Below are 24,557 nucleotides of genomic sequence, written 5' to 3' on the forward strand. Positions count from 1 at the left end.
ACCTCACTTCACTATCCGTTCCCATCACCTGCCCAGAGATGGAGCTGTGAGTAGGCAAGTCGCCTTTGCTTGTCCTTATTTGTTTGAGCGGCGTCACTGGATCTTCGTCTTAATTGATCAGTGGCAGTGTTGTTTTGGGGGGGAGAAGCTGTCTTCAGTGGCCCACGAAGAAATTCTCCTCCGTGGCAGAACGGGAGGTTATTAAAACGTGAGGAGGCGGGTTGGAGAGACGAGAGTCGTACTTTTTTCTCTCATCCCCACCACCCCTCCTCCTCCTCCTCCTCTCCACTATCCGTCTCGGGCGTGCGCGCCAACCCAACGCGCACGCGGGCACGTGTTGGTTATGCATGCTCGCACGTGCACGCGCGCGCACAGGCAAATCGAGTCACATGCAGCGGTGGCGTCTGGCTTTGAGAGAAGGGAAGCAGCTTGATATGATACTCCACTTGCATTACAATGGCATTAATTCCACGGGAGGAGCTCGGTGGGGTTGTGGAGGGGCTTTTTCTTTCTCTCCTTCTTGTTGTCATTATTAAAAATATGCGCGTGCACCTGCAGCATCAGGTTATGGGGAGGAAAATATGAGCAGAGCGCGAGAAGAGGGTGAAGAAGTCCATGTGGATCATGTGTTCAATTTTGTTTTATTTAGGAGGTTTGGAAATGGTGTTCATGTCATGTGTATATCCTAAAACGTCGAGTGTGATCATAGATAGGTAGACTACAGAGGCGCATATAAACCAGTGACGTCCCTCATAACTAATCACGCACATGCACTACTTTAACCACGCGTGAGGAGGCAACACACACACACACACGCACACACACACACACACAAACACGCACACTCAGAGGAAACGTTGCACTGCAGACCAGACTGACGTGACTACACTGCCAGCTCACTCTGCCTTGCTCTGATGAAAATAAACCCCCAGTCAAAACTAAAGGCGAATAAAAAATGAGTTGCTCCTCTGTCAGAAGCATTCCCCAGATCAACAGCTGTGGTTTTATAAAGGAGGCTTATGCAACCGTGAATTACACTGATATCATATAAAACTGCCCATAAGAATGTCCTTGTTCCCCTCTCATGCCTCCTGCTGTAGTCCTCGGTGATGAAAATGTCTTCTGATTTGTAGTTTAACTTGAAATACGCAGATGACTACAAAAATATACGCTGGGTATCATCAGCCCAATTTTTTTTCCTCCCTTGCAGATGCACGCAGCTCAGCGCTCCTCGCCGTTCTGAGCTCAGTCTGGAGTGGCGCGGCTGTAGCAGCAGAATATTTGGCTGTAAACAGAGACACAGTGCTGTTGTCTCGATGCGAAACGCAGGCTTTTAGGAGACGGTGAGTGATTCGAGGAGGATTTTATTGCAGAGAGGCTCGTCTCATCAGTGCAAGCTGGTGAGGGAACACGATTTTCTTTACATTTTTTGGAGCTGTCTTTTCCCCCTTTTGCTTGTGTGCGCGCGTATCCGTGCCGTGTAATCCATCCGTGTTTCATTCTCTCTCCTTTTTTTGTTGTTGTTGCTTCATCGTAAGTACTTCACTGTCCGTTTTATGACTCTTGTCCATAAGATGCCCGAGCTATCGTGGTCGCGAGCTGGGTCTTTTTGATGCATGTCAATTTTATCTCCTTGGAAATCATCACGTAGGAGTCAGGGAGCGAGACAGCAGAGAGAGCGCGATGGGGAAAAAGCAAGGGATCCCAGTTGCAAATGTAAGAGGATTTTTATTTAGCAGCCACTGAAAAAGAGATTAGGGCGACAGCAGTGGAAGTTAAATTGTGCTGCATATAAAATGGGCGGGCTAGTCTTTATATTAGGCTGGTACGGGCGATTCTAAAATTAAATGGTCTGCGCTTGGACACAGTCTGTTCGCCATGCGCTTTATTTACAGGCACGACTGATGAACTAAAACGTTGATTTTGGATGCAGACCTCGGTGCACAGAGCAGATTTGTTAGTTTAGTAGATTTTTTTCTTTTTTTTTTTGTTGCTGACAGACTGAGAGAGTTCAACTCACTACAGCACCACCAATGAACAGTGAGAGAGACCTGCGCATATCGTCAGCAGCCGCTTCTCCAGCCTCAAGCTAAAATTCGTCAGATCTGAGATCACAGAGGATTTTTTCTCATTCAGTCCGGCTAGAAAAGATATTCTGAAAAGTTTGAGGATATAGCCAGCGGACACCGAATATACCCCCGACTCATCTGCTGTAAGTGATTCTCTCCATTTTTCTCGCCTTTTTATCACGCAGAAGAAGCAGAAGGGGGGAGATGGGGAGTAACACACGGCTTTAGGAAGGGATGCTTTGCGTTGCTGGACGCTGCTAGAATCGAAGGCGAGTTTTTATTTGGGAGAAAGGGGGAGTCGCGCCGTCGAAATTGGCACCGTTTACGGGGTATTTTATGGCAAACGAGAGCCGTTTGAGGCTTTTAACGGGAGGCAGCCTGGCTTCAGCACCGCGGACAGCGCTCCGAATAAAACAGCATCAGCGCACATTTGCTTAATTACTCCGCCACGCACGAATTGGATCGCCATACATGTATTTAGACCAACCTTGCAGGGGATGCCAGTTGCATGCTAAATTTCCCCCCAGCTCGGCTATATTCGTGCATGGTAAGGCAGAGAGGGTGACATTTCCTCTGAATAACTTAGAAAGTGTGCTTGTGCGGGATTTTCTCCTCCAGTCGTTAATCTGCATCATCCCCGCTTTGTCAAAGCCTTGTCAACCCAACGGATTTATTTTATTTTTATTTCATTTTAGCACAGCATTGTACGCCCCCCCCCCACCCCCCCCTCCTCTACCCCCCTCCACCCCCCCTCCCCGACTCCCATCCGCTCACAGTGCACCTTGGAACATCACAAGCAAGTAGCAGGGGCATTGTCTTCTATGTGGGCTGTGTTTCAGTGGCAGATTTTGGTGGTCGTGTGTGAAATACTGGTTTAGCGCTTTCCCCTGTAAGTAAGTATAATTGGTCCTCTCGTGGACACATCGATTATGCCTTCAAAAATGGACCGTGGATGTGAGCATTGTGTTTTGCATGCACAGTAGCGCAGGCTAATTGCTTACATACTTTATGACCCGGCTGACATCATAGCTTAATGATTGAGGAGGAAGCAAATGCTCTTATTTTTTTTAGGGGGGGGGGGGATTTGGGTTTGATATTGCGGTATTGCGCCTTTCACATTGCAGGGTATTAGAGGAGGCTGTGTACAGGTGCTACAAGCTCACACAGGGTGTTATGTGCTCGATGATGTGTTGCCTTGTTTCCGTCTTAATTATTATGCGTTACAGATGCAGCCATATCGCATGCGTGTGCATTGAGTGTCAGCTATGTGAGTCGTATTGCCACTGGGTCCCCTTTTATGATCATGGAAATGCTGAGCAGCTATTTAGATTCGGTCTCCCACATAGTGAGGGTGTAGAATATGTCTCTGTCAATGTGACACATAATTTAAAATGACGTAAAATCTTTGAGGAGTGCGTGTGTCAAGTGGCATGTGATGGCCCAATGCATGTGGCAGGGCCATTTGGTTTGATTCATATGCTGTCAGTGAGTCTGTGAGAGATGTTAAGAAGCAGGACCAAATGTCTCTATAGGAACAAGGTCTCCCTCACAGCCTCACAGCCTCCACCTCCACGTTGGCTGCTGTTTTGGCACATCTACATGCTTGTTGACTCTTGGTGTGTCCAAATGTTGGGGTAAATGGTGGACCATGGCTCATATGACTTGGTAATGATGTTCATTCTCTCTCCCTTTGACCTCCAGCAGTGAAAGGTCCTCATATTGCAACTATGTGTGGACGGAGCAGGACGGCCTTGCTGTGTCTGTGGGCTTGCTTGCTTGTCGCCAACAACGTACAGTGTGGGAAAAGGTAAGAACTTTAACTTACAAATGCACCTGTATGTTACATTGGATGATTGGAACATTTTAAGTATGTGAAAGCCACAAATATCATGCACATTGTTCATATGACTTAGTTTTAAAGCCTTATGCAGAGTTTGAGACAAACACGCGTTATTTTTTAGTCTAAATATCACCTATATGATCAAGATATTACTGGAACACTGCAGTTGCACATAGTGACATTTGGAGGACAAACTGTGAAGAGGACACTGCATTGGGCAAAATATTGAATGCAGTTTTGTCAAAGAGGACAATTACCTTTTAATGCTGGTGTCAGTGCTCGCCGAATGGTCAACTGGTCAATAAATATGTCAGTAAATCGGTCAGGCAGTCAGCCAGCGAAGGGGGCAAGCAGTGGTACACCTGCTGAGCTGAAATTCCGCCTTCCTGCCTATTGCTCGGTTTATTGGGTAACACCCTTTTAGAGCATATTCACTGGGGTTGTAACTGGGGCATCCCCACGGGACATCTCCATGCTTATAATGGCACTGAGGCAATACGAAGTGCAACCCAGAGAGAGGAGCCAAAAGAGCCACTGTCCACGTAACCATAGTGTTAGACTTGTTTTGGTTCACTGGCCTTGTGGGGCAACATTGACATTCTGAGTTTTTCAGACCTGGACTGTGTACAGTAGATTGCACTGTGATATTTGGCACAGATTTCTGCATGTGTTTCTGACAGTGACTGCGGGGATAGTGGTGGGGTCGATTTACAGACACACTTCTCAGTGTCAACACTGAGGTGTCGGATGTCACCTAACCAGAAGCAGGCAAACAGAGGGAGAAAGAGAGAGAATGACTGGATAAGAGATGACAGCAATTTGATCCACTGTCATGTGTCTGCAGCTGCATCAATTCCCACATGGTTCAAATGCTGGCCAGCCATTCGTGTGAAGCATACCTCAGAATATCATAATCTGGCTCCACTGCTTGGATTCATATGGATAACTTTGTCATTGAAAGCCTTACGTTAATAACACACAAAGCAGATAAACATTGACGGGTATAAAAGTACAATTCATTAGGTAGTTGCAACTGCATGAGATCATCTGAGCTCCCATTGTGGTTCTTCTGGAGAATCCTGGAGAGACTCAAGAGATCAGGCTTTTCTGCATGGTTGAATAATTCAGCAGAACTGTCACAGGCAGTTGAATTGAATGGTGATGACTTCAGATGGTCCAGCTTGCCTCCCTCTCAGAGACAACAGCTACGCCACAAAAACACACATTCAAACAGCATACAGTACACATTTTCAGCTCGTGCGCCCTGAGCACATGCAGAACATGGGCGGAACGTGTCCTATTTAATATGTACGACGCACTGCAATACGTCACGATTGCACACTGATTTGATCTAACTGATTAATTGCGGCCGTGGCTAAAGATTTGAGCTGTGCCGACTGGTGAAAGGAAGGTTTTGATTTACTGGGTTTGATGTGCTGTATGTTGAGCACATTAGGGGAAAATGTAAAAGTACTGATTACTTTACAGAAGAACTGTCACCGCAAACTGCAAAGCAATTATCACCCAAAGATTTACTGTATAATCCAGTCCCCAACTCGCACACACACACCTTGGGGTATTTCGACGAGACACGGTAATCAGGAAGACCTAGCACTCTGCTACAGTATGTTGCCAACGAAAGAAATTGCCTTATAATTAGATATCCGAGTGACGAGAAAGAAAGGGAACGAGAGAGAGACGTACAGTAAAATGGAGAAAGGAGGAGAGAGTGAAAGAGAGACGTTTGCAGAGTGAGTGTGAATGGCACTGTTGCTGTTCAGATGACCTGTAGATGGGGATGGTGTACAATGTTTTATGAGGAAGTGGCCCCTGGCTGATAAACATGTGTATTCTTCCACAGCACCTTTTCCTCTGCATTTTCTTTTCTTTTCCTTGACATACAACCACCCCCCCACCCCCCACCACTACCACTACCACCCCCCCACCCCACCCCCACCCACATGCACTGTTAAAAATGTCTGTGTGCCATATAATCAAATGCATTTCAATTCAGTAAAAATGTTGGTTTCTACTGGGTTGAGATGGCGAATTTGATTCGTCTGTATCTTGAAAAAATGCAGCAGACTTGTCATTCAAGAAAGGCAAGGTCAAAAAGTGTGCCCTTTGATAGATTCCTGCTTTCATTAAAGCAAAAAACATGTAATTTTCATTATTTCTACTGATTATTGATGACTGTAAGGATGGATTTCTTTCTTTGTATCCCCCCTGTTAAGCATATTTTAATTATTGGTGAACTTAAAAGAGCTGAGGGACATCCTGGCTTGTTTTCTCTGTTGGTGGAAACCACAACAAGAGAGAAGGCTGAAACCCTCAGGGCAGACTAAAAACTGTTTCGGTTGGTTGCTCTGATTTGGCAAATAGGAAATGCCTAAATAAATGTAGAAAGTAGGAATATTAATCATGAAGGGAAGAGAAGGTTGTGTTTTATTTTAGCCTCAGTTGACGTCCCATGGATGCAATTTATGCTTCCTGTATTTATACATAATTGGCTTCTCAGACCAGAACAAAACAGATTAATTATTGTTTTGAATTTGAGTATTTCAAAGCTGTTACCTTCAAGACTGATGCAAAACAAAATTGCTCATCACAGTTTGTACAGTTTTTAATGCCGGCTTTGGTTTTTCAGAGAGTTCCTTTTTTTTATTTTTTATTTTTGGCAGATAGAAGGATGCTTGCGAATTAAAGGAAATTGGTGGCAGAGAGATGCGCATTAACCCTTTTATACAAATCCATGTGTGACGCGGATGCCGCATCCTTATTTAGAAAGCAAAATGTTTATCAGCTCACGTTCAAAGCTGTAGGATCTGCCTCAATCCCTCAGCTTTGAACGTGAGCTGTGTCTCTCTGAAATGCCCCTCCCCGGTTTCACTTAACAATTTCCTCACCTTTTCCCAACCTCGCTCTTCTGCCTTTTATCCCCCCCCTCCTCCATCTTCGTTATCTTCGTCGTGTTTTTTTCTTCTTCTCTTCTTTGTCTTTTCTTCGGAGCTTTCCTCGCATCTCCAGACGCCACTCTCCCTCCAGCCATCCCTCCTACTTTTCCTTCCCTCCCGGTGCAGGTCCCTGCTAAATAATCTTGATGACCTCTCTCTCCTTGGAGCCATTCAGCTTGCAGAGCTTGTTTCCAAACACTTGCTGTTTATTTAGCACGCAATCAAACCAAATGCTATTGGCATAAAAAGAGGGAGAGGATGATTGCTCAGAGGCGCACAATACATTGCGAGGGAGCTTTATCTGATTATTATTAACACTATCGCACATGCAAACATATGCATGAATGTATACACGAGCCTCAGTATGTGCACAGATCCTGAGCCTCAAGTGCATGCATGCATTGATTCAGGTATGCAAATAGACACATGCACACACACACACTCTCTCAACATCCTGCCTTCATACAATACAATTAGAGGCAGTATTCCTGATTATGAGTTTGCTGAAATATTTATGCGTGGAGATGCTGCTCTTACAATTACTGATTGTGACTGTTTTCAGCATTGCTCTAAGCATTTTGTTTCATGTTGTTCAAAGAGCACATTCAGCAAGGCCTTTGTGGTCTAAAGACCATATTAAGGTATAAATTATGTATTATGATTTCTCTATTCTCTGTTCCTACAGTACGTGTGTGTGTGTGTGTGTGTGTGTGTGTGTGTGTGTGTGTCCGCACGCGCACATGTGGTCTCTGCATGCCCAGTTTTACATTCTGATGAAAATAACTTTACCACTTGCCACACTCTCCAAAGGGATAATACAGAATAATTTGCCTTTGTGGAATATTTTCCTCTCCAGTCCACCTCTGAACAATCACTTGCTCTTTCATCTCATATCAATATGATCTAAAGCCTCATGGTCACACTGTGAATTGCAAATTGGCAAAGACAGCGAAATGCGTCAGTGTCATACAGGTTCGTCCATTTTTCCCACATTCAGGGTGCATTCTGGGCTGCCCATGTACTTCAACAGAGCTGTCTCGCAAACTACAGAGCCGATATCCTCTCTTTCTTTTGTCTTTGATATATGTTTCATATTCAGAGTTTTTTCTTACTCTTTTGGCAGTTTTGACTGTGGTTTTGGACTCTAGCTGTGACGACTTTAAATCTTCTCCTTTGCTTTGCCAGCTCTGGGCAGAACAGCATGACAGGTGAACCGCCAGATAACACTACAGTGTTCACCAAGATCTTAGACAGCCTTCTGGATGGCTATGACAATCGCCTCAGGCCAGGACTGGGAGGTCAGTAAACCCAAGTCATTGAATGTCTTTTGTCCCCCATGGTGACTGTTTGAATCTTTTTATCCAACATACAAATGTTATCTAAAAGACTCCTACAAATAGCTTATGACATGACACCACATAGTAAAATCCATATGACTAACTCTTATGGAGGTGGGTTTGCTTTCAGTGTCAGATTTTGTGTGTGATAATTAAAAAAAAAGACCCAGAGACTCATTCTTCACCTGCTGCTTTTGTGAAACAGTGAATTGTCATAAATCCAGCACTTCTAATATAACACAGCGAATGACATTTGATTGTGTGGGCTTCTCTTCACTCTATTGTCAACTGTCCATTGTCAGAGAGAGAAACAAAATGGCAGGGAGACTGGGAGAACAATCCAGAAATGCAAAATGAGAGAACCAGAGAAAGAGGAAGAAACAGAGAGTAAAAGAGAAAAGTGGAAGAGCGATAATGTGAGAATTGGTGTGTGAAGGACACTGAGGATCGCACAGTGTGATGCAGCAGGCATCAAACAGACAGGCGAGTAAAACCAGGCCTGCTAGAAGTTCAGCAGCTGAGAGGAAGAAATTATGGATTATGATGGGTATCATTCATAAATCATGCTGTCATATTTCAGATTCAGAATCGCAAGGAATGAACCCTCACATGCACACCCCCACACACACACACACACATCCACACACACACACACACACACACACACCCACATTGCCTCTGCCACCCCCTCCAATTGAATCCCCAGTGGACCCATTTTGGCTATCAGTATTATGGGACCAGAGTGGCATATTTTCAGTAACACAGCAATGCGCAAATTTATTAAGAGATTGAACCACTGTCCGGGTAATGGAGCTGACACTGAAACCAATACCAGCAGAAATGGTTATCGACATCCAAAATGGGCATTTTTATGGTGGTGTTTTTTTCCTTTTTCCAATCTGTGTGCCCATGAATGTGTCTAAGTGTTAAAAATAATGTTGAATAGATTGAATGGATCAGAGGCTATAGCCAGGTGGTCTTGTATTAACAGGTAGTTAGGGACTAATGAATGCCACTGATAGTCACTCACTCTGGCAATTTCCTGCTTCAACAGAGCGTGTAACTGAAGTCAAGACTGACATTTTCGTGACTAGTATCGGGCCAGTTTCGGACCATGACATGGTAAGAGTCTTTTTGCCTCGGTAAATGTCACCAGTTTTCCCCCTTTCCCTGTCCCCTCCACCCTCACCGCTGTCTTCTAACCTCTCTGGGCACAATGGTCTCTAAGCTGTAAAATAATTATAAATTTGATGATTCATTTAATTAACTCCTGATGTGTTAATAAAACTGTCACATGTGTGAAATGTATTTTCTGGTGCACGGTTCATATCCCACTCCACATAAATGCCACCCCCCTGCACTCGTAAATATGACTGCATGGGACTTTTATGTACAGGTCGAAATACGTTGTGAACTCTGGCCCTAAACTCTGTTTATTAGTTTGGGAATATACAAAAATAGCCTCAAATATTCTGTTTGCTGAGCTTGTAGTTGGGGTGTTAATATATCAGAACCCATACAGGTATGTCTTTACTAAAAAAAATTCTGGAGCTAGGAAACATGTGGATGTTGAGGTTAAATGACCAAAGTGCAACAAAAAATAATTGGTTAAAGCTGTAGTTGATAACTTATATTTTCTTTTTTCCTTATTTAAAGTACTTCTCAGTGTTAGACAAAACATAAACACTGTAGTGAACACTGTGTGGGGGCACGCCACTTAATTATTCACGAGTCCACGTGTTAAATGTCCTTTTATTGGCCTGATATTCACGGTGAAGCTGTGTCCATGTCCTCTGAAATAAAGACAGTCCATTTCTTCCATTTTCTGAAGAATATTGCTCCTCTAGACCTCAGGGACCTCATCTTTCCCATTATAAAGATCTCCTTGATTATGTCCATCCATTGTTTAAGGCTTGGAGGCTCAGATCTGTACCAGTTCTTTATAATCGCCTTCTTGCTAGCAATGATGGGACCTTGACATCAGCAGGTATTTAATACCCCAAATGGAACTTTTTTTTTCTCTTAAGTATTTGAATTTTTGGAAACGTCCAAAAAATATTGGAGCGCTTGGCATTTATGTGTCTCCAACACTGCTGATGTGACAGGAGTAGTATGCCCTTAATGTGAGGTGTGACAAAGAATTGTATTAAGTTAAAAAAATATATATATACTTTTTTCATATTTGATAAATCTGAAACTACATTCGCAAAGTGCTAAATGAGGCAGTTAATCCTCCAAAAAAAAACAAAACAGATTCCTCTGCCTACTGTGTTGCCTTGAAGCACTTCTGAAGGTCTTACCCCACGTGAACCAAAACAACCAATCAGGGCCGAGGAGTCTGTAATGCAGCTGTCAATTGCTGCTCATGAACTGTGGTCAAACTGTTAAACTGGGCAGCGGTGATTAAACATGAATCAAGATTCTGTTACTGCATTGCCTATTTCTCAAATGAGAGAGTTTGTGACCTGGCAACCATGTTGAAGACAGTCAAACCGAGAACTGCCAATCCAGCTTTCTCATTTTACAGCTAAACAGTACACTAAAATATGTTTCTTAAAACATCTGAGGGGAGAAATAGGCAATGCAGTAACAGAATCTTGATTCATATTTTATCTGCTGCCTGGTTTGATAGTCTGAGAACAGTTTATGAGCAGTGACTGACATGATTTGCGTTAGAGACTCCTCGGCTCTGATTGGTTGTTTCTGGTGCCACACACCTGTTTTTTACTGACCATCTGTCTCATGTGCTTAAGTATATAACAAGAAGTTATTTTCATTTAAGTTACCAACTGTAGCTTTAATTGAATGATTAAATAAACAAAGGCATCTGACAGTGATTGACTGGTATTGTAACAAATGCATCACAGCTTTCTAAAGGTACCAGTTCAAGGAGCTGATCTCTCTGTCACTCCTGTAATGTAATTAAATTGCAGCAAACATAGCTATACTTTGTATCGTGTTGCTGTGATTGAAAGGGTCAGGCTGTTGAGATTCCTGATAAACACTGCGGTATGATGAGGTGATTTGACAGTAGGCATCAGTGGGGGGAAAAACACAGCTACATTTCAATATCAAATAAAAATGAAACATCAAAATGTGAGTCATCGCAGTTATGGTTTCTTTAGTCTTCAATATGCTACCTAAAAAAAAAAAAAAGCCGTGGGCTGTTCAAACACGAGCATCTGATCTTTGCTCTGTGCACCGGAAACCAATTAATCTCATCCAAATGTCTCACTGCCTCTCTTTACCACTTGAAAAAAAAAGACTCCTGTTATCTGCACGTGAAGTGTTGTACTCTATTTGACATAATCTCAGTTAATTGCACTAGCTGACATGCGGGCCAGGGCTATTTTGCTGCTGTGTTAAGGCCAGAAGGAAGAGCTGAGGAACATTTTCTCCATCTCCAGCCTCTCCCTATCCCCCTCTATTACCTTGAAGCTCTGTTTCAGCTCATACTAATTATCTAACGTGGGCCAAGTTGAAATGGGAGGGGGGGACAAAAAAACAGGCTGCGCTGTAATTTTTACAGGCTCCCTTTACTCTGCCGGGCAGTCATGTGGAACCATTAGAATCTGCTCTCAGCTATAGTCATTAGCTGCTTTCAAAATGAAATGTCCTTCTAATTTTGTGTCCAGTGCTTCCTTTTTGTGTCCAATGTAATTTAGATTACTGAGAGAAGAAGTTTCCCCAAAGTGAAATGCTAACAATGATCATTCTTGGCACTTACATAACAATGCAATACCAAATGACCAAATACCAAATGATGCCCTATTTGCATGGAGTGCATTAAACTGACCACAGCAAAATATCATCCAAAATGAAATGAAAGAAAATGGAAAAGGCAACAACATGCATTTCTATGTGAAATAGAGAACAATTACTATATTTAACAATGGAGGAAAAAATACCAGCCAGAAAGCCATCCACTTCCGTCTACGAGATCCTGAGCATATTTGCCAAAGCCTGTAACATGAAGAGACAGTTACCAGCAGGGAAACTAGGCCAAGACTACCATAAGAAAGTCAAAGTGACACAAGGAGGAGATAAAGCAAAAAAGTGAGAAAAGGAAAAAAGGTAGGATTGTTCAGCATATTCCCCAAACCTGCTGTAGTAGATGGAGGTGGTGGGAAGAAAAAAACAGCCACAGGGTTTTGGCCTTTGCTTTTTTTGTCCCCCTTTTGACTTGTATTCCTCTCCACCTCTCGTCGTCCATCTGCAGGAGTACACCATTGATGTCTTCTTCAGACAGAGCTGGAAGGATGAAAGGTTAAAGTTTAAAGGCCCCATGGCTGTGCTGCGTCTCAACAACCTGATGGCCAGCAAGATCTGGACCCCCGACACCTTCTTTCACAATGGCAAAAAGTCGGTGGCTCACAACATGACCATGCCAAACAAGCTGCTTCGGATTACAGAGGAGGGCACGCTGCTCTATACCATGAGGTAGGCCGGCAATGTTCTACTACACTGGTGCAATAAAGGGTTTTAGAAAGAGCCAGAGACTAAAATGTTCTTGAGCTGACACTGAAACTATATCATTACTCAAACTGAGGTATATAGTGCTTTTGTTGGGGACTATTTTCAGCTGTGGATTTATACACATTTGGAGCACTTGTAAGTATTTCATGGCACAATAACGATGTATGAGGAGGTGCCTGTGTTTGTGGTAATTAAGGAGCATGTCACACAGTCCAGTGGTGTGGTTTATTGATGTGTTTTTAATAGTTTTTGGATACCGGTGGAGATGTGTGGCACAGTGCTCTGTCATTACCTATACAGATGATACTTGTTAGTAAGATGAATTTATTGTGGATATGATCTCGGTTTTTAATAATGGAGCTTGTTGCCAGTAGGTATAAAGTACCGGTAATGACCAGCTTTATATTTGAAGCTATTAAATGAAACATTTTTGAGTAACCTTTCTAAGGTGCATCGCCTCTACCCTGTTTAACTGTGAATACACACATAACTCCATTTTATAGTGTTGGTTCTTTTACAGGAAGATGATTTATTACACTACTAAATTTATATTTTTATTTCCATATATTTAATTATTTACTGTTTTTAGAGGTTATGGTCAGCCATTTATAAGTTCTGTGTACCACATAAATTTTCATGACAATATGTCATTTTTCCATTGTAGTGGTCACTAGGAAAGGTATAATAGTTTTATTCTGTCATGATTTATCACTTTGGGGATGCTACCTGACAGTTGCGAGCAGGAAGATAAGGTGTATGACCAGCTGAGTTTAGAACCAGTCGTGGCACCTCGGCAGCCTTCAGCAGAATGCGGGTGAATAAAAGCCTCAAAGGCGGCACAAACCTTGATGCACACGCACACACACACGGCAGAGTGAGGCTAATGTGAGATGTCTAAGGCGAGGATTGTAAAACATTTGTTTTAGCATGTTTACTAGCAGGGGGAGGGGGTAGAGGCGGAGCCCATATTGCTGTCACAGATGAGCGAGATGAGGGATGGATGGGAGATTAGTGTGTCACGGGTGGCCTGACGTGCTGTTTTTCACCAAGCTGTCAGGAAATAGAAACCCACAGCTCAGGGAACTGGAGCGTTTCTGTTGGTTTGGGGAAAAGTAGCTGCATTTTGACAGTGTTTGGTGCTGAGAGACTGGGGGGAAATAACAGTACACCACATGCTCCTGGTGCCTCACTCTACTGAATTATCACTCTTGCGCCTTCACCAGCACTGTCACCATGCTCTCGCTCCTCCTGGCTTTGCCAAATGCTCTGTTTTCCTTACTTTCCTTTTCTAATTCACTATCCATGTCTGAATGAATCTCTCTAGGCTCACAGTAAGAGCAGAATGCCCCATGCACCTGGAAGACTTCCCTATGGATGCCCATGCTTGTCCACTGAAGTTTGGCAGCTGTAAGTGGCCTCTGCACTCACACACATGCACACAAACTCACAGCACACAGACACACATGTGCCTCTCTGACACGCCGTCACTACTTCATCCAACTGGAAGCGCGACCCCGGCACTGGTCCCTGATAAGGGATGACAGTGTGGTAACAGCTGTTCTCCCAGAGGAACTGTCCGCCAAGGCCGCTCTGGTCCCCCCCATTCAACCCTGCAAGACCCGGCAAGACCCTGGCAGGCATGCAGCGCACAGACCTGTGTTTATCCAAGGCAGCACTCTCTGTAACGTTTCCAGAGCATCACACCAGCTGCTCACCGCTGACAGCTAGCCCTACCCTGCATCATCCTTGGGAAGACATAACAAGAGATAGAATGATGGAGCTTGGAGACAAGAATAGAGAATGAGAGAAGAACTAGCGGGGAGAAAACATACAGGGGGTGGGGTGTGAGCAAAAATATGGCAAAAGTGAAATAGATGGAGAAGTGAACGTCACACTGTCTCCGTGCCATTCTTCAGACAGCTGCACAGCGTGAGTGAGAGGACCGAGCCTCAACCCCCCCTTTAAATTGAACTCACTCCCTAAATATTTCAGTGATGAGCTCTCTTCCTTATGCTGCAGTCTGCAGTCGAGCCATCCTTTCCTCTGCAGTGGTCGAGCCACACTGCAGCTTTGACAGGTTGGGTGGCCGGAGGGAAGAAAAGACTGACTTGGCTGTTTTAAGGTCATGTTGTCCTGTTGGGATGTTGTTTGTTTGTTTTCTTATAAGTAGAGGGATGACATGACATGATGTGACACGACATCACATCACATCGCATGATAAAATGCTAAAATGTTTGAGGAGGAAAAAACAAAATGCAAGACAGGATGAGCTTAAATAATAAAAAGATGAGATGAAACAGTTGGAGATGAGGTGAGCAGACGCTCTAACAAGGGGGGAGAAAATAATGTGCTTAAATAGCAAATGAGACAAGACAGGCAGAATTGAGATGAGAGCGGACTAGACAAGATGAGACCAAATAAGATGAGGTAAAACAAAACTAGAGGATTTGAGTGGAAGACACTGGCATTCCTAGCAGCTCCAAAAAATATACACGTGACAACCACCAACCAGCAACAAAATAATTTATAACTTTTCACTCTGTTCATCTTTGTCAGATGCCTACACTCGAGCAGAAGTGGTGTATGTCTGGACCAGAGGGGCTGCCCAGTCTGTGGTGGTGGCAGAGGATGGTTCCAGATTAAACCAGTATGATCTGATGGGGCAGAGTGTGGATTCTGGTGTGGTCCAGTCCAGCACAGGTAGGTTTCAGTTGGGGTTACAATGTGCTTTTAATTACACAGTTTACTGTGAAATAAATAATTATTATGAGGGAATTTTGAATGTTAAATTGTCTCCAGGGAAAGATTAAAGCTCAGCACACACACACACAGTTACATCGTCCTTTTCATTGCTCGCTATAAAAACATTGTTCATCATTCATCACTGAACAAACCACTGGTCTGAAACTGCAAATTCCGACACAGCTGCATCAGTTCATCTGCATCTTCAGCGGCATCAGTTTGTCGCTTTACAAATGACAGGCCATGCCCTAGATTCATAATTTCCCTACTGGCCATTACGTCTTTTTTCCACCTCCTCTTACCTCCATTGATACTGGCAAAAATTAGTGACAGCATAAAATGGGTGACCTGTTTGCAGTGATGCTAGCTGCAGGCAGAAAGTAAAGCTTAAGCCAGCCTTATTCCAAGATCCACACTTTGCTTTATTAGCACCAAGCTCCCAAGTGATGCAATATTGCCAAGCTTGACTGAATAAGCTATGCTGATATATAAATGCATTTTATTTTTTATTATTTGTTGCAGTTATTTACGTCTCTGGAAAGCCTCAACATATTGTTAGAACCCGATTAAACCCCCAGTGCTGTTCCTGTGACTGTCGTATTCTCTCTGCGACTGAGTCTAACTGCACTGATGAAATGGATCATGCCTGGGTATTGATTTTGTTGACAAATGACACCCATAACTATGCCGATAAATCTCAACCACAATAAAACTGAAGGCCAAAACACAGCAAACAGTTTAGAGAAAAAAAGCACTTAGTCTGTAGGGACAGACACAACAGATGTCCGAAATATATAGTTTGAAGTGTAAAGTTTATCCCAGCATTGCTTCTGACTTCACGTCTTTTGTCTGCTCCCCGCAGGAGAGTATGTTGTGATGACAACCCACTTCCACCTGAAGAGGAAAATTGGTTACTTTGTGATCCAGACATATCTACCCTGCATCATGACAGTCATCCTCTCCCAAGTGTCTTTCTGGCTCAACAGAGAGTCCGTCCCTGCCAGGACTGTCTTCGGTGAGTCGTCTGCTCTACTCTCTTCTAAACATCTGCGGGTTGAGAAATGAGCCCATCACCAGAAGGTTTTCAAATCTGTTCTCGGAAAATAAATGCGGAAGACATGATGGCATGACATCAGGCACTCGCTCAAAACTATGGTGCCTGTGCTGCTTAAAAATATAATCCAATGAAAAAAGTCCCTCGAAATGGAACAACTACACGACACAGCATCTAAATGTCACTATTATGTCACTATATGACATCATGTAGTGATTTTACTTCACAGGTCCTCTGACTGTTTTGCAAATTTTGCAGGAGTTGCCTCATGATAGAGAATGTTGAGTACTCATCTTCTGAGATTTAAAAAATGTTAAACCCATTAATATGTAATTACCAGTGGTTGCCATTATAATGAGGTGGTATTACACTTTGCCGCAATTTGATACTTCAATACAATGTGACACATTCAATACATGATTGTTTGAAAGCTATTTCAGTCAAGCCCTTTTTACACTGCCAGATTTTTGGCAAATGTTGGGCCGTTTTGACCAGCTGCAAGCGTTTAGACACACAGAGCCGGATTGGCGAGTTGATCCGAGATGCGCAATTTTCCACCTCGTAGGGGTAAACATATTGGTGGAACCTTTTTGGTTTAAAAAGAATGAGGCGCCCTTCCGCCACGGGAGGGGCTGTTGATGACGCTGCACGTGCGGCCCACTGTGTAGACAGGAAACAGCTGATAGCAGGAATGAGCAGCTAGTAGCAAGAGGGAAATGCAAACCTGACAGACACTGTAAAGATGAGCAACTGGGGAGACAAGGAATTGCACGCCCTCCTTGTCCTCGCAAACAAAGGGGCCATTAACCGTCAAATGACGGGAACGGTGAAGGAGAGGCCGACTTACAAGAAAATGGCAGAAGGACTGACCAGCTGCGACTTCCTTCCCACGTCACTGTTTACGTCACATGCTGAGCAACACGTTTTGTTACTTGCTCACGCCCCCCATTGCCCCGAAAAAGGCGCATTCTGTATAAACAAAAGTAGCTAGGCAGCATTTTGCTGCACTCCCTGATTTTGTTTTTATACTGCCAATGCTGAAAAAAGACTGATTGGGCTTTCCTGCAAATTTGCACATAACTCTAATAACTAAGATACATAACTCACTGCTTTCTCATTTGCTTCCCCTCTTTAAAAGAATATGATTTTTGATCCAAGATAAATGAGTGATACGTGATCCCACTGAATATTTCAAAGGAAATACTTCTGATACTTCGCTTTGAACTAAATAGAAGCAACTGTGAGACATACAGCTTTTCCACACACAGCTGTCAATGACCCTGCAGTGCAGCTTTATTTCTTTGCGCCAAGATTGAGAAAAAAAAAATGTCTTTGCTGTCAGTATTTACTACAGTGTGAATAACACGTCTTAATTTGCAATACCAGACGAGACCTCAGTGGGAGGGAGGCTGCTTCCAAACAAAAAAAAGAATGGGGTCCTCGATTGATTGACTCATGGTACTACAGTATGTTGACGGAGTTTGATGACTGTCTGAATAGTGAAGAACAAAAAGCACTCATTTAAAGGAATAGTTCGACATGTCAGTTTGTGTTTTTGCTTTCTTTAATAAGAGTTAAACATGAACCAGAAGGCGATTAGCTGAGCATAGCGCAAAGCCAAAGTTAAAAAAATACCAACACCTCTAAAGCTCATTATTTACATGTTGTGTCTCGTTTATTTAATCCGCACACAAGCAGGAAGGAAAAAAGGACAACATGCTGTAACAATTTCATGAACAGCGGCTGGGCACAGTGTCTTCCTGGTGTCTTTGCTGGTTGCCTGGCAACCTCACAGTGATGACGGAGTGGTATCAATCTTTGCATCTAATTCTCAGCAAGAAAGCTAATAAACATGTTTGCGAAAATGTCAAACTATTCCTTTAAAGGGAAGAAAAAACTGATTAGAATATGCATATTCATTCGCAGCGTCACTCTCCAATATGTCGACTCTATTCTGTTCTATTCTGTCTCTGCACCAATGAGGTGAACAAGAGCTTTAATCAGTTGTGGCTGGCTGCAGTAGAATTTCAAGCACAAGGCTCAGTGTGAATTTAGATTTACGTGCTCTGAATGCTTGCCCACAAGTGTGTGTGTTTGTGCCTGCCTGTGTGTGATGTAAGTGTTTGCCAACGTTTGTGTGTGCGTGTGTACCGACTGGCCTATGTGTGTTGTGTGCATGTGTCTGGGCATGTGTACTGGAGTGTTTGTATGTGTCTGTGTATGCGTGTGTGTGTGTGTGTGTGTATCTGGTGTGTATCTGTCTGTCTGTCACACTAAGGTCTTACATAATACCGCCCAAAAGGAAAGCTCTTGCTAGTCTGCAGCATGCTCTGTAGCAGCAAAGCACAGCAGCAGGCAGAATGTCCTTGAGTTACCTCACCCTACACTCTTTTTTCTTCTTCTTCTTCTTCTTCTTCTCTCTCCCTTTCTCTCTCCCTCCCTCTCTCTTCCTCCTCCCATGGATGTCAGTGTCTCCCCTGGCCTACTACTTAAAGAGCTTTCACAGAAACATTATACAGGCACCAGATTTTGCGGCTCTGCAGTCTCCAGCAGGTTTTTCTACTCTTCCTGCGATGTTTTGGTGTCTGTTTGTGTGAATTGTGTCTCCATGTGTCACGGCGAGCTACCTGCGGTGTTCGTCACGTGTCGAGGGGAAATGAGGATGGCCTAGATTAGATTCAAACAACTATCTAGGGCATGTGTGTGTCCCTCATGCTATCAGTGCGGGTTCTGCTTTGCGAGATTACATGCATGCAGCGTGTGCACACACACACTCACACTTGGATAAACACATTTACACTCTTTCATGAAGGCGCAGAGCAGCGCAGCATCCAAGTATACTAGGTAGGTCATTCATGTGATTAATATGCATCATCTGAGACAGCAGATGAATGGGTCTGTTCTTCAAAGAGGTTACAATGTCAATATCGCTGTAAATGAATCATTAAAAAGACGTAACCGACAATCAGGTTCTTTCACTGCCATCTTAATCCTTTGGCTATCATCTAAGTCAAGGATTTATGTGGTATATCAAACCATTGTACATATGTCTAGTGCTATTAGGATAAAAGAGTACACTGAGCTGTCTTCACAAAGAAGCCTTTATATACAGTGTGTCTTCATCGACGTAAATCATATGCAAAATGCAACCTAAATAACAACCTACCTGGCAGTACTCAAGAATGATGTGTTATTCATGTTAGGCAGAGGTGAAGGTCTCACTGCTTGCCGTGTTTGCCATGTACAGCGGGAAATGTGTCTCAGCGCCTCATTTGTCTCGTTGAGACTGTACACACTGATTATTTTGAGAGCTGGGCTTGTTAACGGCACTTTAAACATTCCGTGAGCGTGACGTGATTCAGACAGATGTCAAAGTTTGGAGACAGGCAGCTTTGACAGGAACAGTTTCAGAACGCTAATAAATACAAATAACACTTAGTTTGAAGTCCCTTTCAGACATGCACGTCATTATGAACATGTGATTTCAATTTATAGTCTGAATAAGTGCCAAAGCTTCTTTTATCAAGAAGTCAAATTGATCATTTTACCAGGTATGATCTAGTAACATGTTCAATACAGCGCAACACATTCACATTAACAGGGAGATGTTAAATGCACATACTGTTCCGCCTTATTAATGTAACAGTGCTGTAATCAATATATAACTCAATTATGACCTCCAATGTGCAAAGAAAAAAAGGTTTAATAATCCACACAACCAAAATGATAATCAGACCAGCACTTCTGATTCTCATTAATGCTAACTGCGTGGATGAATGAATGAATATTCAGCAGAATGCTTCTCATACAACAAACGAGAGTCCAAACTTAATGTCCTGTCATTATTTTATAAAGTAGGCTTCACAATTCTCTAATAAATGATGGAATTAATGAGAATCTTTATGAAGGGGGATTCACTGTGAGAAGTGGGGACAAGCGCCACTCATGCCCGCAGTAATTAAATCTTCAAAGGCAAAATAAGTTTTATAATCCATCATTGATGCAGCCTGCGAGAGGAAACACTCTTATTCCTTCATACTTTGTTATGACTTTCCAATTTGTGCTGGTCTCCAGTTGCACCACCTCCTCCTACGCACCAGGTGCAAAATATTACGCAAGCATTATGGCTAGTTCTAACATGTCTAAACAAAGCTGTAAGGAACATTTATGTACATATGTATGCATGGCAATAAATGGTTCACTTGTATAGCGCCTTTCTAGTCTTCTGACCATTTAAAGCACTTTTGTACTACATGACATTCACCCATTCACACACTGGTGGCCAAGGCTACCATACAAGGTGCCACCTGCTGTTCAGCAACCACTCACATGCTCTCACACATTGTTCTGATGGAAAAGTCATCGGGAGTAATGCTGCCTCAACTGACTGTTCGCTAAGTCCCGCCCCTGGATGCAGACTGGCCAATCATAACCTAGCAACGGGCCACCTCAAACCAGGGTCTGACAACAACACAGCTGTGCTCCATTGACTCTAATGCAATTGTTTCAAGTTTCCTTCATTTTCAGGCTGGTTTTGTGGATGTGGAGCTAAATGTTGTGCCTGGGGCACGTCGTGTATTAATGATACTCGTTACCTGGAGAGGTTGGAAAAAGATATACGTTTCTTCCCTGTTCCAAAACCAAAATCAAACCCTGAAAAGTGTAGGGTTAGCTAGCTAGCTACTGAAGATATAGCCTACTGAATGTATACACATGCTGCTTTTGCTTTGTAATGATTATAACAGTGAAACAAAGACCGACCCTGCTGTACAGGAACCAGTGAAGGGAAGCAGGGAAACTTTGCTGATATTCAACCAGCTGTGTGTCATCGCAGTGTGTGCAGATGAAAGTTGTTTGACTTCCTCTGGAGATCCCGTCCTGTCCAGCACAGGAGGTCCAGGTGCTGGCAGCGACACAGGGGCGTTCATCTGCACACACTGTGATGCCACACAGCTGGTTCAATATCAGTTTCCCTTTGAGGTGTGGGCTCCATGCTTACTGCGACACCTCATCGGAAAAATTGGTTAGTTTTTAGCCACCTACAAAAAGACCCATTTAAAGAAATCTATATCATTTCCGTGAATGTTATAATCAGAATATTTTCACCACTTTACCTTGCCACCAGACAGCCATTTCCTGACAGGGAACTGAAGCCATTAACTCAAGACCACCAGACTCCATTGACAAAAACAGTCATTTTAGCACATGGGAGTTGCTGGTCTACCACTGCTCTAATTGGTTGGTGTGCAAGGTACACTTAAACTGATATTTATTTTTTTACTTTTTCTTTTAAGGAGGCATTTTGCTGCGGCCCCCGACCAGAGCAGTACATTGTTTAGCTTCCATGCTTTCACATATGCCCAATTCAAAAGAGTTACCAGTTGTCGACCCAGAATTGTTGTGTTGTGCGATGTCACTGCTGGTTGCTGGTCTATATGAACGTAGCCAGCAATGCTACATATTCCATGTCTGTAGAGGGCTCTAGGACTACAAATACAAACCGTAAAAAGGCTTAGGAAAATGTGGTGTTTGTAATATGATATTTACTGTAGGAAGAATTACTAAATTGCACAAATGCACTTTAGCCATTTCTCCCTCAGTATATTCACAGCTTGACTGCTCTTTGTTTTCACAGCAGAACAGAATCACCGTGTATCAAATGGTGCACAGATACTAAGAATAAACAAACAACTACTGTAATATTATGTGTTCTCTGATTACTACAGATGTGATCGGGTTTCTTTTTCCAACACAGATGTCCAGATCTGACACAGAAACCTCATTAAAAATGAACAAATGCAGCATTGAAAACACTGTTTAAATTACATTGTGACTATGAAGCACAGCCTCGGCACTCAATCTTTCTTTCCCAAAGCTTTCCCTGTAGATGAATAGGCAATTTAAAAACACAGCAGTGGGTAGAGTTATCTTATTTATCATTGTGCCGATTAAGAGGCTGATTAGTTTATAGCCAGTTTGGTGTATTGGAAAACTGTTGGCAATGTATTTATTTGCAGTCCAAATGAAAACCAAACGGAAACGGCCACTGATGGCGCTGATATGGTGCTCTCTCTCTCTCTCTCTCCCTCTCTCTCTCTCTCTCTCTCTCTCTCTCTCACTTCCTGTCTCCGTCTCCCCCTCTCTGTCTCTAAGCTGTCAGGGACAGCAGTGCTCAGAAGATTATCTCGCCTCCTTTTCCCCTCTTTAAGCGATTGGTTGGGTATTTATTGGTTCTCCCATGATGCTGTTTAATGTATCTGCTCATTAAGAAATAACACCTTGTGTGTGTGCGAGTGTGGGTGTGTGTTTCCGAATTTGGTGAGAGTGTGTATGTGTCAACGCATGTGTTTGTTCACTATATGTGCACCTGCTGGTTGTGTGCCAGTGGGCGCTCATAAATGCATGATTACTAGCTGACAACATACATTGTAGGCAGCGCAACTATGTGCTGTGTGTGTGTGTGTGTGTGCTTGTGTTGTGTGTGGCACAGTTCTCACAGCTGTGGTGCTGGCACAGTCATTTAACTCACCTGCCAATAACCATGTCAATTTATTTCTCTATTTATGTAAATCAGAGGTGACGTAGCGATGCTGAATGGAATGTATGTCTGAGTCAGGCCCCCCTGAGGCTTCAGTTATTGATAAGGCATGAATAAATAAGTAGCCGCAGCACAGCGGAGATGTTGATAGACATCCAACAAGGACAGCATCACTCCTGGGACTGGTTGAGCGGATATAAAAAGTTGCTTGACAACTCCCTACACAACAATCGTGTTCATTTATCAACAGTTTTTACAAATTGTACAACAGAGTTACCCTAACTAATTTATTAGGGTAAGATCCTTCTTATAAATGTCCCTATGAGTGGAAACTGTGTATAAAATCTTTGCCATACATGCAGGCAAACCTTTTTCCTTCAAGTTAAATCAGGACTTATTTCATTTGTTTTCCCTACAATATTAAACAACACTAAAATATTAAATATTTAAAAAAAGCTGAAAGCTAAGTTAAAGCTCAAAATAGGACACGCTGACATTCAATCTGCCGCAGGCTCCCCCCAGTAAAAATAATTGAAGGCTGACTTTACTTTAAACATAGTTTATACTTTAAACATCCAAACCTAGGCAACCTCAGGCATCCGTTGGGAACAACTATGTTGGCAGAGCTTGTTAGGAAGGAGGCTAAATAATGCTCCAGATGTAGGTTTAAATTTGGTGAGGGAACAACTGGCATGGCCTTTTTCAAATGGGTCCCTTGAACTCTCATCACAAGATGTTTGAATGGAGTCTCTGGGTACCCATGAGTCTCCCCTGAACTTGTAAAGGCTTGTTCCTAGTAATTTTTTTTTCCCCTACAGTCAATGTACCCCTTCAAATTAAAGCTGTATATTTGTATTTTTAAGGAAAGGGACAACCAGCCTATTGGACAAACAATGGATCACCTAACACATATATATACAGATACATAGCACATTAAAGCAGGACTGTTATGGAACTCAAAGTGTTAACTGTACTATAACAGTATAAGGTATGACCATCATATAATTAGTTATATTAACTATAAAATTGGAATCTAAACTGTATCCCTAACTCTTCCTATTGACATAGTTTCCAACTTGCCTATCATCCTGAGACCCTGTGTCCTCATATAAGGACATCACATTTTGGGTTTACTTTTACTTATACTTCATTCTTCATAACTTAGACCTATTGTCCTTATTCGTGGACACTTGTGGTAGTAAGAGCACAATACACTAATCCATGTAAAAACAAGATGGCAGCCATCTCTGCCAAGTCAGTCTGCAGCCGATCCCGACACAAAAGTTGTGTCGAAAGTTGTTTAATTATGATTAATAATGTTTGTAGTTTGATACAGCAACAAATTAGACCAATTTTAGCAACAGTAACAAGCTAAGGCGCTGTTAATTAGGAAGGACTCATTTGAAGACATTGGGACTGTATTATCATCTTGTTTGAGGACACTGGGACTTAATTATCATTGAAACGTTTTATTTTTTATACTTATCAGGCCCTGATGATCCCAAATATCCATCCAACCTCTTATCCTCTTGAGGGTCACAGGGGGG

The 24,557-nt window shown here is 42.9% G+C and overlaps 1 protein-coding gene across 8 annotated transcripts in view; it reads left to right on the top strand.

The window, feature by feature from the left end:
• The first annotated feature begins 1,202 nt into the window (after positions 1-1,202).
• Positions 1,203-24,557, top strand: part of gabra1 (gamma-aminobutyric acid type A receptor subunit alpha1) — a 35,888-nt gene continuing 12,533 nt past the window's right edge. The window contains exons 1-9 of one of the 8 annotated variants that reach the window (XM_050041035.1): positions 1,222-1,400; positions 2,001-2,212; positions 3,771-3,876; positions 8,049-8,161; positions 9,255-9,322; positions 12,420-12,640; positions 14,001-14,083; positions 15,233-15,376; positions 16,281-16,433. In XM_050041035.1, coding sequence (XP_049896992.1) covers positions 3,797-3,876; positions 8,049-8,161; positions 9,255-9,322; positions 12,420-12,640; positions 14,001-14,083; positions 15,233-15,376; positions 16,281-16,433 — 862 coding nt within the window. In that variant the 5' untranslated portion in view covers positions 1,222-1,400; positions 2,001-2,212; positions 3,771-3,796. Of the gene's footprint in view, positions 1,401-1,470; positions 2,213-2,841; positions 2,963-3,770; positions 3,877-8,048; positions 8,162-9,254; positions 9,323-12,419; positions 12,641-14,000; positions 14,084-15,232; positions 15,377-16,280; positions 16,434-24,557 lie in introns of those variants that run through there. The other 7 variants (XM_050041034.1, XM_050041032.1, XM_050041039.1 and 4 more) reach the window with 7 other exon arrangements.

Source organism: Epinephelus moara, chromosome 3, assembly GCF_006386435.1.
Source record: "Epinephelus moara isolate mb chromosome 3, YSFRI_EMoa_1.0, whole genome shotgun sequence".
In the NCBI taxonomy this organism is placed as follows: Eukaryota; Metazoa; Chordata; class Actinopteri; order Perciformes; family Serranidae; genus Epinephelus; species Epinephelus moara.